General features: G+C 34.9%; 1 protein-coding gene across 1 annotated transcript in view; it reads left to right on the top strand.

Annotated features, from left to right (window-relative positions):
• The window catches only part of LOC127844785 (uncharacterized), a 73,362-nt gene that overhangs the window by 35,262 nt on the left and 21,976 nt on the right, over nt 1-16,124 (top strand). Inside the window, exons 32-50 of the mRNA XM_052375245.1 lie at nt 350-531; nt 1,096-1,225; nt 2,064-2,183; nt 2,582-2,800; nt 3,193-3,337; nt 3,562-3,761; nt 6,686-6,772; nt 7,164-7,297; nt 7,681-7,906; nt 8,888-8,986; nt 9,207-9,361; nt 9,741-9,927; nt 10,985-11,104; nt 11,233-11,607; nt 11,884-12,045; nt 12,376-12,723; nt 12,989-13,063; nt 13,181-13,406; nt 16,003-16,073. Coding sequence (XP_052231205.1) covers nt 350-531; nt 1,096-1,225; nt 2,064-2,183; nt 2,582-2,800; nt 3,193-3,337; nt 3,562-3,761; nt 6,686-6,772; nt 7,164-7,297; nt 7,681-7,906; nt 8,888-8,986; nt 9,207-9,361; nt 9,741-9,927; nt 10,985-11,104; nt 11,233-11,607; nt 11,884-12,045; nt 12,376-12,723; nt 12,989-13,063; nt 13,181-13,406; nt 16,003-16,073 — 3,261 coding nt within the window. The remainder of the gene's footprint in view (nt 1-349; nt 532-1,095; nt 1,226-2,063; nt 2,184-2,581; nt 2,801-3,192; nt 3,338-3,561; nt 3,762-6,685; nt 6,773-7,163; nt 7,298-7,680; nt 7,907-8,887; nt 8,987-9,206; nt 9,362-9,740; nt 9,928-10,984; nt 11,105-11,232; nt 11,608-11,883; nt 12,046-12,375; nt 12,724-12,988; nt 13,064-13,180; nt 13,407-16,002; nt 16,074-16,124) is intronic.

The following is a 16,124-nucleotide window of genomic DNA, read 5'->3' as shown; positions in this document are numbered from 1 at the left end:
CAAAAGATGCATGTAATGGATAATTTAGAGCATGGTAAATGTTCAGTATTACTATTTCCTCACAAATATCATAACTAAAACGAAAATTTGCGAATCTGAAACAACTTTTTTTAATTTTGTCAATTTACCATAACGTGAAAAGGCTCCTTTAACACTTGAATATCTTCTGTATCAATGTTATCATTATCATTATTTCAGAAAATCTTAAAAACGTGTGCATTTAATTGTGTGCATTAAAAGCAAAATCGAGGTTTCCACTGCGAATGAACAAAGTCAAAGTGACATATAAATATTGGTACGTCCTTATAAAAATTAAAAACACAATAATATGAGAACATTTATTCCAAAGGTTGTGGAGCCACCATGAATGTTTCCGGAACCAATGCAATGTTTTGGTCTCAGAACTTTCCCAGTGTGCCATTTGACAGCTCGTGCGCTTACACGTTTAGGACGCATGGAATCAATACGCTTTTAGCAACCATCGAGTTCTCTCGAGTCACTGGTGCATATTGTGACACGGACTATATTCAGGTGAGGAATACTGATATGCTGTATATATTTTAGTTGATGATGTTAAATAGAGGATTTTGATGACTACGTGTATGTTCAGGTAAAAAAGAGTGTCTTCCTCGTATGGTATATTGTCGATGTTAAGTTTTGGTTCCTGTATGTAATTATCATTGTGTTCTTTAAACAAAGGCACCTGAAAGGAACTCAACATAATTTCTCAATCATTAAGAGTGTTGGTCGTTATGTTTCTACAACATTTATCGTATCTTGAGTATTGCGTTTGCTGTTGTGTTATTTTTAATACAATATGACTTGTAATATTAATATAACAGATTGATGGACAGGTGAACTGCTATAAATCCACCAATTTAATACTACTAAATTATATAGTGTTTTCAGCAGCTGGAGTTTCACTTCTTTATGTTTTATATTGTCTCAAAATGGATTGGAAGAAGTACTGATATGAGCATCGCGTTGTGCCCACATTGTGGTAATAATGTAGTACTGTTACAGATTACGGTCAGAAGTACTGCTATGAGTATGGCATAATGCCCACATTGCGGTAATACTATATTACTATTACAGATTGACGGTCAGAAGTACTGCTATGACTCGCCCGATATACCCATAGTTATCTCAAACAAGACGAAGACTACGATACGTATTCATTCGGCAGCAAGCCAGCTTGGTGGCTTTAAAATGACAGTATCTGAAGGTAATCAAAGAAAGGAGCGTTTGCTGAAATACATGTTATCTCTCCGTTATTGTATTGCCAATGCATCTAAAGATGCGATAGGCATATGTCAATTGGCAAGTACATTCGTGTGTCCATCCGTACACGCGAAGCTAACCCAAAATGGCATAGTTCCTTTAACAAATTATGCTTCCTTCAAATAGTTGGAACTTGCATTGATTATGTTCTTCAAAACTATACATGCACCCATATAACCTTACTGTATTCGATCTGGACATGTACATACTTTTGCACTTAAACTTATTCAGAAGATTGACATTGTTGGTTAACACACAATGGTGCGTTCGTCTTATCAATACTGCTTGCAATAAACCTTTGAGACTTTCATTGAATCACCATCAACCAACCAAAATCAAGTTATATCATTTTCATATTGACATTGAACTTCTGTTGGACTTGATAAGAAGCTCTGAATTCTTCGCTAACTCAAAATAAAACATTTGGTCTAACATAAAGACTGCTTCATACAAAGCTTAGATACTTGATTTGGATGTTGTATGTGAACAGTCTCTTAACACACCAACATCACTTTACTTCAATATGACACTAACATTTGCCTACTTTAGGACTTGACCTTATTTAGAAAAGCAAATTTCTAGGTAAACACACATTGACCTTTCCCTTAACATCAATACATCTTACTAAAATTCTGGGCTAATTCCTTTCATTAGAACAATCACATAACCTGACCATACATTTTCATTACAAGTGACCCTTTTTAAACCATGAATTATTCAAATGAGTACAATTATGGATAATTTAACAAGTTTATGCAGATTTAATATGTTGGCTTTTTCAGCTTTTCCATCGGGTGTGTGCGACTATATTGAGACCAGTACTGACACTACTGACTACAATAGTGTGTATACGTCAAATAAGTCTGGTAGCTGCAACACATGGATATTTAATACCACCAAATGTAAGTTGAATTAGTTTTTCTTCAGTCCAGTCTGTTTGGTGTGTCGGTCAGACATTCTGCCCGAAAAAAGTTTGACGAGCACACTTCGTGCACTTTTCAAAAGCGAATGAATAAAAACTTAAAATGTATCATCACAAGGAAGTGCACGGTAGATGTGCAGAAAGTCTTCATACCAAGACAACCGCACTTTCCGACATCCAGTTGTGTTTCTTTGAACCAAGTGGACAAAGCAGTGCTGATGTGTTTGCCCATCTACATGCATCTGCGTCAAAACCTATTATTTCGAGCTTTAGTCTAAGAATGTTATCAGGTGAGAAGTTTAAAGAGTTCTCATCTTGTGTGTGTGCTGAGTTAAGTAGAAATTTTGTCAAGGTAATGCATATTTCACTAACTTCCAGGGACAGGTGTTTGGACTCCTTACTATGTTCAGTATGTTTTCAACTTAACGTTTACCCAAGTTGGAGAGAGCTGTTTGAAAATAATAAGCTATGCCACCAAAAAGCTTCTCCGCACTGTCTGTCCGGAGCATGTGAACAACACCTACATGTTGAATGACAGCGTTCTCTTGGAGGCAGTGGAGGACTTTGTGGTTGAAATTGCTAATTATGATAACTGGCGTAAGTCTTTGTCGTTTGTTTCTTTGTGTTGTTGTTGTTTAAATATGATATTTTGGCTTTATTATAAAAATTAACATTACCTATATCTACCTGCCTTTGATCAAAAATATGTTTAGCTTAGCAGGTTTTGTTGACCTTTAATTACCACCTCAAATAATTTAACAAAATATAAGCATGCTATAAATTTACTACTTCTGAAAGATATTTATTCTTTTTGTTTATGAGATAATATCGCAAGTTCATGGAAAAAAATATACGATGTAATCTATGAACGCAAGTAAGAAAATGATCACTTCATTTGTATTTATGCGTTTTTTGTGTGTTTGCAAAATCGCATTATTTTGTGGAATATATGTAACAGTAAATTAAATGCTTGTATATGTACAATTCAGTTCCAGAAACATTCAATGTGTCTCTTACGGGTGCCAACGGGGACGGACTTGTGTACATACAAAGAAGTGACGGTGAGACAGGCTACGTATGTGGGTACATTTATCAAACAGAGCGAGACCATCTGTGCAGGGCAGCTGGTTATGGGTGAGTTGAAACAAGTGTTGTGTAGCTTTAGTGATAGAATATCTGCATTCTTATTTACTTAACATCGTCTTAAATTACAAGTAATTTGTTGAATTTTATTTAAGGAATTTGAGGCTCGAGAATTTTTATTTAAACTTTTAAACTTTTACTATCACAAAATAGGCAGTGGCAGTACTATACATTAAAAAATAATAATTTACATTTATAATCAAATCGTTCCTTAGATCTTCAACCGGGGTCTACTATGCAAGTCCCTCAGACAACAAGCAGGCCATCATGACGATGCTGACCTGCAGCTTATCCAGCTTCTCCGCACAGATAGTGGATGAATGCAGATTTAATTGGTACGATGGCTGCCATCCGAGCATCCCAGCAGGGTACTGCAAGTGTGAATATCAGCCCTTGCTTATTGGTCTGCAGTGTGGTAAGTGACACGTTACTTGTTTCTGTTTGAACCTTATTAATATAAAGAAGTGAAACTCCAGCTGCTGGAGCAGTATTGAATTCTCATTATACACAATTAGTTGGTCCTTTATTAAAGGCAAGGCAAGTGACCAATTGCCCAAACAGCACTAAACAGCACAAAACAAAACAACATACATAACACATAAATGAATAAAGCTGGGGTCACCGCCTTGGAACGGTCAATGCAAAGCATTTGGGGTTTAAACCGGTTTTTGAGCGCTCAACCTCACACTTGGCCCAGCAATATTCATGATACATTTAAGTGTAAATAAAATTTAACCTCATAGCATTGTAACTCAAATTAAACAATAATAAAAGGGAATAAAAACGCATTCAATTTAATTACCATTTAATTACTCAATGGTAGGAAAGAGACCAGAACAACAGAGCTACAACTTGTTGAGGAACGATGAAATGAAACTACGAACAAGTGTCAACTGCATTCCTTCTTTATAGAAAAAGATTTAGGCCAAGAACGTTACGCTTAGAACGGCGAAGGATTGTTTAATATTAGACCGTTGCCGTTTTGTAGATCACACGGTCAATAATCGTGTGCCTAGGTTGAAAGTCGCCAGATATACACTACATCTAGCGCGATTTCTGAAAACTCGAGCGCGGGCGTTTTCGGGCAACAATTTCTTACGGTGGACCACCGCGATCTCGGTGAATCACCGCGATTGCGGTGGACCACCACGGCCTGTGTAATTTTGCATTCAATGACAGGTTTACGTGAATACACATGTTCATTAAGATATATAAATATTAACATACATATCTGAACCTACCTTTTGGCCAAGACTATATGATAGCTTAATACTAATCATGTTTTAGATATTTCATTCCGTTCTCATACGTGAACAGTTACGAAGGGATATGATTAAGAATGCAAAATGATTTCAACACGTCACTAAATAAGCAAGACTGTACAGGAGGCGGCGGTCCAGGTGCCTCAAGTAGACTGCAACGTGTTCAATCGAGATGCCTCAGTATTTTATTTATTTTTTATAATTTAAACACCTGCGAGCATGCTAGGTGTGAAAGTGTGTTTTCTTCATAGATTTGTTTAAGTGCGAATACACATTTTCTCGCTCATGTAGACTAACGGTACATCCGGCAAGTCCTTCGCCGCTCTTAGCGTAAAAGTTGCGCTCTGTATTCGCACCGAATGCCAATATGTCGGACAGCGTTGTCATAAGTGCGACGTCACTGACGACACCATCAAGGCCAGACTACACCGAAAGCAGCGGCCATGGTGTCTCTAGTTGACTGGGAAGATTCATCGAATTGAGTGTTTCTATTTCAATGTATTTTCTATTTCCGAAAGCGCGTTTCCTCTCTCTCTATGATACACACGGACATCCGGCGACCTTCAATATTTGCGCACGATTAAAGGTCTTGGGAAACGACAAAATGGTGCTGTTATCAGTTCTACTTTTAGTAGGTTATCAGTTCTACTTTAAGTATGTGCAATTGGTTACATTTTCCTAATGCAGCCGCACAAAGGGCGCTGAGTTATAATTACAACAGAGAACTAAGTAAAAATGTACTGCAATACATATTCTATTTTATTTCCAACTTTCATTTTCAGTAATTTTTCTTGATTTATGTGTCTCTTTATTCATATAAATTAATTTGTTTCGTAACAAGATATCGGTTCCTTATTCGATTTGCATAAGAAATGAGGAACCATCTCCTTATCCTTATTTACACCGAATAAGGAACTAGATTATCGTTAAATAAAACATAGTAGAAACGCACTGTAATTATCATTTTTTATACCATCCCATATTTACGATGATTTTCGTTGATTTATTAGTCTCGTTGGTTCAGTTAGAACTATAATTTATAGAAAGGGCATTCCAGCTCATAATTCGATTTGAATAAGAAAAAAGCAATCCGTTCCTTATTCCTTATTCAAACTGAATAAGGAACTGAATCACCATTACTTAAAACTAAGTGGAAATGCATTGCTATAAGAATCTATGTTGTACAACCTATACATGTAATGATTTTAATTTATATTTGGTTCACTTTGGATTAATTTACTTGATGTTAAAGTAAAAAAATGCCAGTTCCTCATTCGGCTTGAATAAGGATTAAGGAATTGTTTCCTGTTTCCTTATTCAGCCGCGAAAAGTGAACGGAATTATAATTGAAAAAACAAACATGTTGAAATGTACTAGATTGAACTTTTAAATCACATAAATGTCAAATAATGTTATATGCTTAGATTTTGCTAATGTTAAGTCATCATTCGAAGTAGAAAATGGCGGTTCGGTTTAAACAGGAAATCTTGTGCTAGCACGAAGAAGAAACATATACATATATTAAATGTATTCGATGTATTTTATTCGATTAACTTAAGATTTTTATGCATTATTATTCCTTAAAACCCTATATCAAATAGGTTAAGCTTGAATAAGGAAAAAGGAGCAAGGAACTAGGAAAAAGGAACCAACTTACTCTCAATTGCTTTGGGACATATTAAACATATGCTTTCGGACGTTTGTCAACACATCAGAGTTAAAGTTTAACAAATAATTGCAGCATAACATGTTATAATGAGTATGTGTGTTATGAATAATACTTTGAATACGGCGAGACACCTGTTAGACAAAGATCTATGTAAAATGTCAATGCACGTTGCATTTTACGTCTAGATTGTTCTTCGAGAAATGTCAGTGTACGTTTATTTTATTGAAAATTGATTTCTGGAAATATCAATGTAGATTTATTTTTAAATGAATATAAATCTTTGAGAAATGTCGATTCGTGCTTATTGTTACTTGAAAATAGATCTCTGACAAAATAAATGCATGTTTTATTTTCATTGTTCATTGATATTCGAGAAAGGTCTTTGCACGTTTCTTTCCATGTTTACAGCAATGCCGATGATTGCGTGCAACATGTCCGGGTCAGACTGTGGCTATCGTTATTCACACGCAGACTTCTATTTGCATTATGCATACGGTAACAAGCACCTTTGAACTAACAGTTCATGCTGTTTTGACAGTGGGCATTGCACAATTATACCATTTACCTCATAATATATGAAAGGAAGCATGATATGAAATATTAAAACTATTTTAATCATTACAAACACCATTCTGTATTTTGTTAAGAATACGTTTTAAATAAACCGCTTATACGGTTGACGTGATTAATTAATATCGATATACTATAAACATGAATTTAAATTGCAGAAATAATTGATAATTGTTTAATGAAATATTAAATAACGTTATCATTCATTTAACATGTATGCGATAAAACATTCAAATTATTTCCCGACGAACATCTTATCTTGTTTTTTTAAATAACAGCATTACTTACGGTAAATGTAATTTTACTTTTTTGACAGGGTTGGCTGCTACGAATTCAAACTTTCGCAGCGGCCGGATACTATCCCCTGTTTTCTCGTACCGGACAACATCTTACGTTTCCTTCTCCTATATGGTATCAGGGAAGGAACAACAAATCTCCGTCAGTTTGCAGGTATATTCAAATGTTTTGTTGAATTAAGTTTAGCTTAGTACGTCATGTTCTGAAGATGCGGTTTCACTGGTATAATGTTTTCCCTTTTCCCCTAAAATGACAATGTCAAACATGATATGTTTTCATTTGACAGATAATAAATGCTTCAGTGGGTACATGTTAGATAGGACGATATAACCTCCTTGATAATTACTTACATTTGTCAATATCTCAGCTTACATTAATGCTAATATTAGTCTCAATAAATTGCCATGTGGAAAATGCCATTTAGAAGGGTCATGTAGAAGAACCGATTTTATATAACCATAAACTTAATGCTATGATCGATATTATTGGTGCATACTTAAATTAATTCCTTCGAAATAATTTCTTGGATGTTTCAGGGAACCAATGGTTCAGAGAAAGTACTTCCATTTGGGCACTTTCCGGTGTCCGGTGGTTTGTATACTGCATGTGTGCAGCTGCCAAATCTCTCCGGAAAGAACGTCCAACTTGCGTTTGATTTCAAGCGGCTAACTATCAATGACATCTCATCTAACGGTTCATCATCTAGCAGTTCATTTATTATGAGCCTGAAAGAAGTGAAGCTTCATGCTAACGGATGCCCAGGTAGGTGTCTTGTTTCAGGAGCCATTCGTTATCAATGATCTTTTTGACCTTGATTTCGTATGATTTATCTCATTTTCCTTTAAGTATGGTATCACTCTTTGATTTCAAAAGAGGTTAACTATACTATGTGTTAAGCCTCACCCTTTCCTTAGCCATATCGGCCTCGTCTGATATCGCATAGTATCAAAAGTCACCAACCATCTATTCTGCATATGTCTGTCATACGCATTTATTCATTTGATTCATTAAACAGTTAACTAGATTTTTTAAGCTGCATTTTTCAAATCCACACAATCTATTCAACCCATATATTCCAATGAAGCTTCGGAATGTTTCTTTTTATAATTTGGATAAAAAAATTATTTATCTAAATTTTACCATGTATTTACGATCAAAACCGCGTTCTACTATATTTGGAAACGTGTTATCTCAACTCAATTAAGTTGACCTCACAGTTATCTTGATATTATTTCGATTGCAAATGATTCAAATAATGTATTGTTGATACGTGGAGTTCAACATTTCATATGTCTCTTATATCGCTTGTATTTATTCTACATTTTGATACAAGATATCATAGTTTCATATAAACCAAGACATTGCACTTATTGGAACTTAGAATCCAGGACCAACTGTGTGCTAATAATGATAATGTCCCAAAATCAGTGTTATACATTGTAAGTATGTGTGTGGTTTTAAAAGTCAAATTTAAATAAATATCTCTCTGAGATAAGAATTGTGACGCAGGGTCGCTTCTATAACGACTTTGATAGAATTTAGAAGATTTTTTTAACTGACTCTTCAGACCTTTAAGTCTTCTGACAGCAAACTGTATTCTTTGATAATGTAGAAAATTAAATCTGATAGTATATGTGATAGGCTTTAACTGTTTTTATTTATTTCACAGGGATAATATATCTCAAGGTCTTCAAAATGATTTTTTAAATTCATTCCGTCCATATATATTTGTGGCTGTTTTAGCCTCCTTCCCAAAGAGTGTCTGCCGATTCGACAACCTTGATGTGTGTGCCATTGGAGACTCCATCTGTGTACAACAGAATGTGTGGTCCATTGCAGAAAGTAAAATGCTTTATATTGACTTTCTTGGGAAACAATTATTAATCAGTTTGTGTAAACGGATACTTGTAGTTTTCAATGTCCATTTCTGTGTCATTTTACATGGTTTTTAAAGGACACTTTGAGCTTCAAATTAAAATAACACGTTTAACAAATACCAGTAAAGTTTAAAATCACCCTCATATTTTAATGTGGTTCTATTTACTGTGTTGTATGAATACAGATATGCTCGTTGGGGATGCAGTAAATGCTATTCAATATGTGGAGTATCCATTCCACATGTCCACCCCTAATCTGAATGCATCACTGCCCTGGTTCCTGACGTTCTTATACTATCAGTCTGGTTATGGAATTGGAACCAACGACTTGCAACTCAAAGTAAATGTTATGGAATGTGATAATGCCCCCAACTAACAGGTGGTAGAGGACCTTATAAGAAAAAATTCACCCCAGTTGGTTTTTCTTTTTATGTGTTTTCCGGTTGGAACAGACTCTGTTGGACTATATCAAAAGTTCCCAATATATCTTCATCAATCTTGCATTGGTCATAATATCTGAAGTCGTTATAATTAAGATTATAATGAATCGCCATTTGTTTCCATTAATTTATTGTAAATTGTTTGTTTTTTTGTAATATATTTTGCTTTAAACCAGCAATTTGAAAGCATTTTTATCCTAATGTTCATACTAATTGAGAATGTTTTTTTGTTTACAAAACATGTCGATTTAAACATAGATTCATGCGTTTTTCACCTAGGTTAAAGTTGGGTCCAGACTGCTGTTCTCAGATAAACAGTCTAGATTTGATATGGCAATGGAAAAAATTTGCCTCCCTATTCCTGCCCAAATTGCGTTCACGGAGGTGAGCTTCATTCTTCAGACTGGTTTATCGTCAGGAAAGATCTACCTAGATGACATCAGTTTAGGAAACACACAGTGCCCACGTAAGCCCCATTTATACCGACAATCAGTGGTTTCAACTAAAAATTTTGATGGAATCATCTGATTCACCAAAAAACACTTTCCAAACTTGAATATCTCTGTAATGACTTAAGGTTTTGATTAAAAATATTAAATCGTATCATTTTACTACATTCTGTGCAGGCCCACGATACAATCATTCATCCGTGACGATTGGACGCTTTAGCACATGGGGTCCAAGTGTATTGCAACATTTCTTGACTATCGCTAACCATTTGAACCCATTTAAATGATGTATGTCCGATTTCCAAATTATTTTGCTTATGGTACACAACAGCGAGAGAGGGGGATATTGGAGTTATTTTATTTGTGTTGGACTGGTTAATCGGTTGGCTTGTTGGTCGGTCATTGAACATGAATTGCATATAGCCTGTGAAGCAAACTATTTCTAAATTTGTTTAACGATGCAATTGAAATATTATTATACCATCACCATGAATTGTGTGAGATCAGGACACAACTATTCACATGCAATGATCCAAATATACCTTTGTTGCGAGCAGCTGACCTTAACAATTGTTGACGGCGACCAGTGTTAGAATTAGCAAAGTTTGAGACGAACCTTTAAATTACATTTTCATTATGATTGTCAGTACTCAGAGGTATACATTTCAAAGATATGTTGACTTTTCCGTTGGACGATATCTTATCTACTCGAAGAATGTTAAATAAATAAATATTTTTGTTTATAACACTCTGATTGTTTATTGAATCATGTGTATTCACATTTATATTTTATTCGGCAAAAAATGAAAATGATGATGTTGATTTTAGTTCATGGCATTTAGAAAATGTCTGGGGCAGTGTATATGTCAATTAAATGGTATACTATATGTAGAATGATTTAAACAATTGTATCACAATCATGTTATAAAAGGGCCATAGTTTTAAACTATAGTAACAAAAATATCGTGCAATTATTGCTATGTTTAAAATAAGACATGTTTTGTTATGAAAAAGACATTAGGCAACAACAAAATCATTATATTTATGTAATATTTATGATAATGTTCATTTCAGATCCTGCTGCATGTGACTTTGAGGTGTCTTCAATATGTAACTACACTGTAAAAGAGTCCAACTACATCGTGAAATGGTTCAGGTCAAGCAACATGGACCACAGCAATGTAAATGCACAAGGTAAGTAGAAAGAAAGTGTTATCTTAGTACTAGGTTTGACAATGCCTTCCACAGTAAAAAAATTAAGTTAACAATTTTGTTTACTAATAGTTTTATGCATTATTGAATTTGTTGTTTTTTTATTTCAGGTTATTCCATGTATCTTTTCAACTACTATGGAAAAGAAGGCCAACAGTTTAAATTATCAACACCAGCGGTTGACCTCCTACACGAAAATGATCGTTACAAGTGCATGGAATTTTACTACATTTACACAGCAGGCTACGGCAGTTCGAGAAATGCAATCGTTCTTACAATAGAGACAAAGTATCCCGATAATTCCACTCGTGTGTTTGAAATAGATACGACTGAAACAAGCTGGGCTTTATTTAACATACCTATAGAAGAGACTTACGACTCTGCTGTGTTTGACTTTGTGGCAACCCAAAGGGGAACTAGAACGTCAAATAATTACCAGCATATTTACATTGATGATGTGTCCTTTATGAGGAAGGACTGCACAAGTACGTTACCCATCTTTTGAAATTTGTTTTAGGAAATTACGAATACTTGAACACAGTTCAACTTTGAAAAGTAGTAGCCATCAAGAGAGAAATTAATCTTTCAATTGATTTTCTTAAAAGGATAACTTCTTACAATTAGCACACACGCGTTTCTGCCAAAAAATCTTCTTTTAAACATTCTGGCCATTGTTCAACACCTTCCCTGTGGCGTTGAGTCATCACCAAACAATCGCCAACTATAAAACGCACCTTAAAGCACCGTCAGTTTCCTTTCAGTGGGGCTTCAGGATCTGAGCATGTGCAGCTTCACCAACCCACACCTGTGTGACTACGATGTGAATTGCACAGCTGGGTCTGGCTTCATTTGGACCCGTCATTTTGGTTATACTGATACCCCGCTTACTGGGCCTTCGGCAGACGCAGATGGCTCACCAACAGGTTTTTAGACCAGTCTTTTTTAAATAATTATCTCTTTATCCATTTCCAAACATTTGAAATGTACCTCGTTGCTGTGCGAATGTGTTTACATGGTAATGAAATAACTATTGTTTAAAATTCGAAGAATGCTGATTTACCTGTTACATAAAGTATTGTGTTGTTTATTCGTGTTACTTTTTATTTTCACGCTTAGATAAAGTGACATTAAGGATTGCTTTTGCTTGAGGGATTTCTTTGATTTGTATTAAAAGGTTTCATTGTTGGGTTTCTGTCTACGCAATCATCGGGTCACTTTATCATTTTGCGTGTTATCGCTATGGTTTCCTTCAGGCTACTATCTATATGTTGACAACTCAATGGGCGATGCTGGTCACACTTCTCTTGTGTGGTTCCACGTTACCATGCCAGCAGACAGCACCAACGCGCACTACACGTTCTCCTATCACATGCTCGGCGCAGGCATCGGTGGACTTGAGACATTTATTCAAGCACGAGGCTCGAGCTTAGGACCTGTTCGTAGCATCCTTTCGCTCAACACTGATCTATGGCTGGAGTCTGATTGCTATGTCTTGCCAGATGGTTTCCAGGGAGATATATTCTTCCGATCTATGAGAGGAGACAGTGAGTTTGGAGACATTGCTATCGACAATGTAAAGGTGTTCCAGGGACCTTGTCCAGGTATTCTATTTTCAGACACATAATTAAATATGATCGAATGGTCAAGTATGTATGAGTTGCTTGTATTTTGAACGAGTTGAATGTTGGAATGTACAAGTAAATGATTATATAACACATTGTTGTTTTGTTAATTCGGGTGTTGATATATTTGTTCCTTGTGTAGGTTTTTTTTAAACACTCACAAATAAAGTGAATATGAAACACTATATTTCTGCAATATATTTTCATTTTGATATACATTTAATGCCTCATTATATGTTTGTAGTGAAATCAGTAGCTTGCAGTTTCGAGACGGAAACATGTGGATACATTCAAACCAGTGGAAGTTGGGAGTTGCAAGGTCAGTACAAGATTTTGTCAAATGTGAAATATGTTCTTGTTATGTTTTGGCTACTTAAGCGTGTTTTTTTAATCTTCAGTATTTATCATGTGACGTGATATGTATTTTATTTCGTAGATGGGTCAATCTCAACCTCCGTTCCTGGGCGTCTAGATGCTCCGATGAATGCAGTGAACTGGTCTAACGGTGACACCTGTATATCAGTAGTGTATTCCGCTGGCATGGAAGACACGCTTGTCGTAGAAGCTGAAGATAAGACGGGCAACATTAAGCGGCGTAAATTCTACCATAACGGAAATGGCACAGGGTTAATTGGCACATTTACAGCCCGTGTTTTAAACAGGTTTGATTGAATATATGCATCATATGCAATGTTCTATAGGGGAAGTTAGTCATATTTCTGTGTTTTCTGCAGTCAGAAACAAACAGGCTCATCACGAAATATTATTCTAACACGATATGCCGTTTGTATTATATAAACAAGAATGGAAATCAAGTGCGGGTTATTCTGCAGAAATAATTTTGCGGAACCTACTGTTTGAATTTTGGGAAACCTTAGTGAAAATCCAGTCTATAACAAAAAGCATAATAAAATAAACCAGAAATATATATACAGGGAATGTTAAGCTTATCGAACTGTTTTCAAGCTGTGTTTGTTCTGTAACAACACTTTTGTAAAGGGTGTGTTTTGTCAAGAACTGTTTTTGCGAGAAATTTTCTTTCAAATTTACGGCCGTTAATCACGCTCGCCACCTCTTTTTTGAGATGCATTAATAAATGAGCCAATGCAACTTCCGAGGTGGCGCTCAGGCCCAGATGTTTTGAAATAGCATGAATAATTTTACAATGTGATTAGGTTTTGGATGTTTTTACAACATATTTCGCATTATTTTAAAAATCGGGCAATGTAGTGCAATTCAGCGAAGATTATTTCATCCAAAATGTACAGAAACATACATTCTTAACACATTTAAAAACGTGAGAACCTTTATAAGTTGTGGCATGGTGGAGTTTAAAAAAGCATTTCGATGAGTTTTCCTGTGTGACGAGAGAATTTCCACACAATTAAATCGCGAACGGCATCAAACGATTGCGTACAACATACATTAGATGCTGCATGCACAACAATATTGGCTTCTTGCCGCCGTAGTAGATAATTTTGCACTTTCTCCAAACGATATGGAGCCAATGCTTAGGAGATGGCGCTAATGATACGAGGTGGTGCTAATGCAGGATGTATCAATTAACAGTCGTATCGCAATGGCATTATCACATGACGTAAATTTGATAGATAATATTATTTGTTATATTTAATTTATTTTTCAACGTACATACGAAGGCCCAAATCTTTGCAGAACATGAGATAATACTTCTTCTTGAAACGATGATTTGTGGCCCTTACAAAGACGAACGTTTAAATCAATCAAGATATTATTAAAAAACTACATTTGTTAATTGAAAAGGCACGCGACTCAAATATGCTAAAGTAGTCAACTTACAAAAAAAGTAAATCCTGTTAACATAATAAACATAATAAAAACCACAACATACATTTTTTTTTTTACTTTTAGCTATAAATGTGCATTGGCGCCACCTCATAATCTGAGCGCAACCTCCTTTGCATTGGCTCCATCTCTTTTTGAAAAATGCAAATTTATCTATTAAACCGGCTAGAAGCCGATGTTTTTGTGCACGTTTTTACTTGTAAGGGTTAAAAGCAATCGTTTTATGTAATGAGCGATTTAATTGGCTTGGAATTTGCTCGTCACACAGGCAAAAGACATTGATTTGCTTTTACGATTTCAACCATGACACAACTTTTAGAGGTCCTTACGTTTCCAACTGGGTTGTGATTGTATGTTTCTGTACATTTGTAGATGAATTTTTAATCGCTTAATCGCACTACATTTGCCGATTTTGAAAATAATGAGAGATGTGTTGAAAAACATATTAAACCTAATCACCCTGTCAAAATATCAGTTAAATTTCAAAACATCCGGACCTGAGCGCCACCTCGGAAACAGCATTGGCTCATTTATTAATGCATCTCAAAAAAGAAGTGGCGCGCGTGATTAACGGCCGTGAATTTGTGTTTGCTTGTTTAATTTTTTACTAACAGCTTTTAATGTTGTGAGAGGTGCAGAGGATAGGGGGGGGGGGGGGGGGGGGGCCGGACTGCGATGCCAAATAGAATAACACTATTTTTTTACAAAGAATGTGTACAGTCTTAATACAAAACCATACACATGTATTCAAATACATCATACATAATATAAGTTAAATTTAACTCTGGAAAAGTAAAAGGAATCGATGTAGAATTTAATAAGAAACACATGTTTAAGATAAAGAAATAATATACTTTTATGATAAGTATATGATTTATTTCAAAACTAGAGATAAGTTTCTGAAAACGTTTTTTTCCTCTCTTTATATTATACTGCAATAATTCATTATTTATTTTTGGAAAGGCACATTTTTATAAAAAAAATTATAAAATTTTTTAATAAAATTGTGTATATGTGCATACTTGTGTGTGTCTAACGTGTACTTTTGATTCATATTTACGTGTTTTGTATTTTAGTTTTTGTTTTAACTGACATATATTATCATTTTTAATATGTCACAATCATATCTACATTACAAATTTTTTACATTCAATCAATTAACAAATACACACTTTCATTTTTAGATTTCAGACTATTAATCAAAGTCATTACGGTTAATAGTTTGCGTCCTTCTTTATCAAATAATACATACACTCATTTGAACCAGGAGTAAATATTTATATTCACCATTGAAGGCTAGAAGCTTTATTGTAAGCTTTATTGCTGAATAAATGTTGTTGTTGTTGTTGTATAAACATGTTTATTTTTGCTGAATATCAATAACTTATTATGGGTTTCTAGATAGTTATGTATAAATGACACTCTTTTTTTCAGACTTTCGTTTTTGTCGGAGAATGCATCAGTGAAGATTGAGGAAGTTGGAATGTTATCAGGACATTGTCCAGGTATGTGTGAGATTCGGTCTATTTTTTTAAATAATGGTATCTATAACTAAT

Source organism: Dreissena polymorpha, chromosome 9 (genome assembly GCF_020536995.1).
Source record: "Dreissena polymorpha isolate Duluth1 chromosome 9, UMN_Dpol_1.0, whole genome shotgun sequence".
Lineage (NCBI taxonomy): Eukaryota > Metazoa > Mollusca > Bivalvia > Myida > Dreissenidae > Dreissena > Dreissena polymorpha.
Note: the sequence above shows the minus strand (reverse complement) of the source record. Positions and strands in the feature narration are given on the sequence as shown.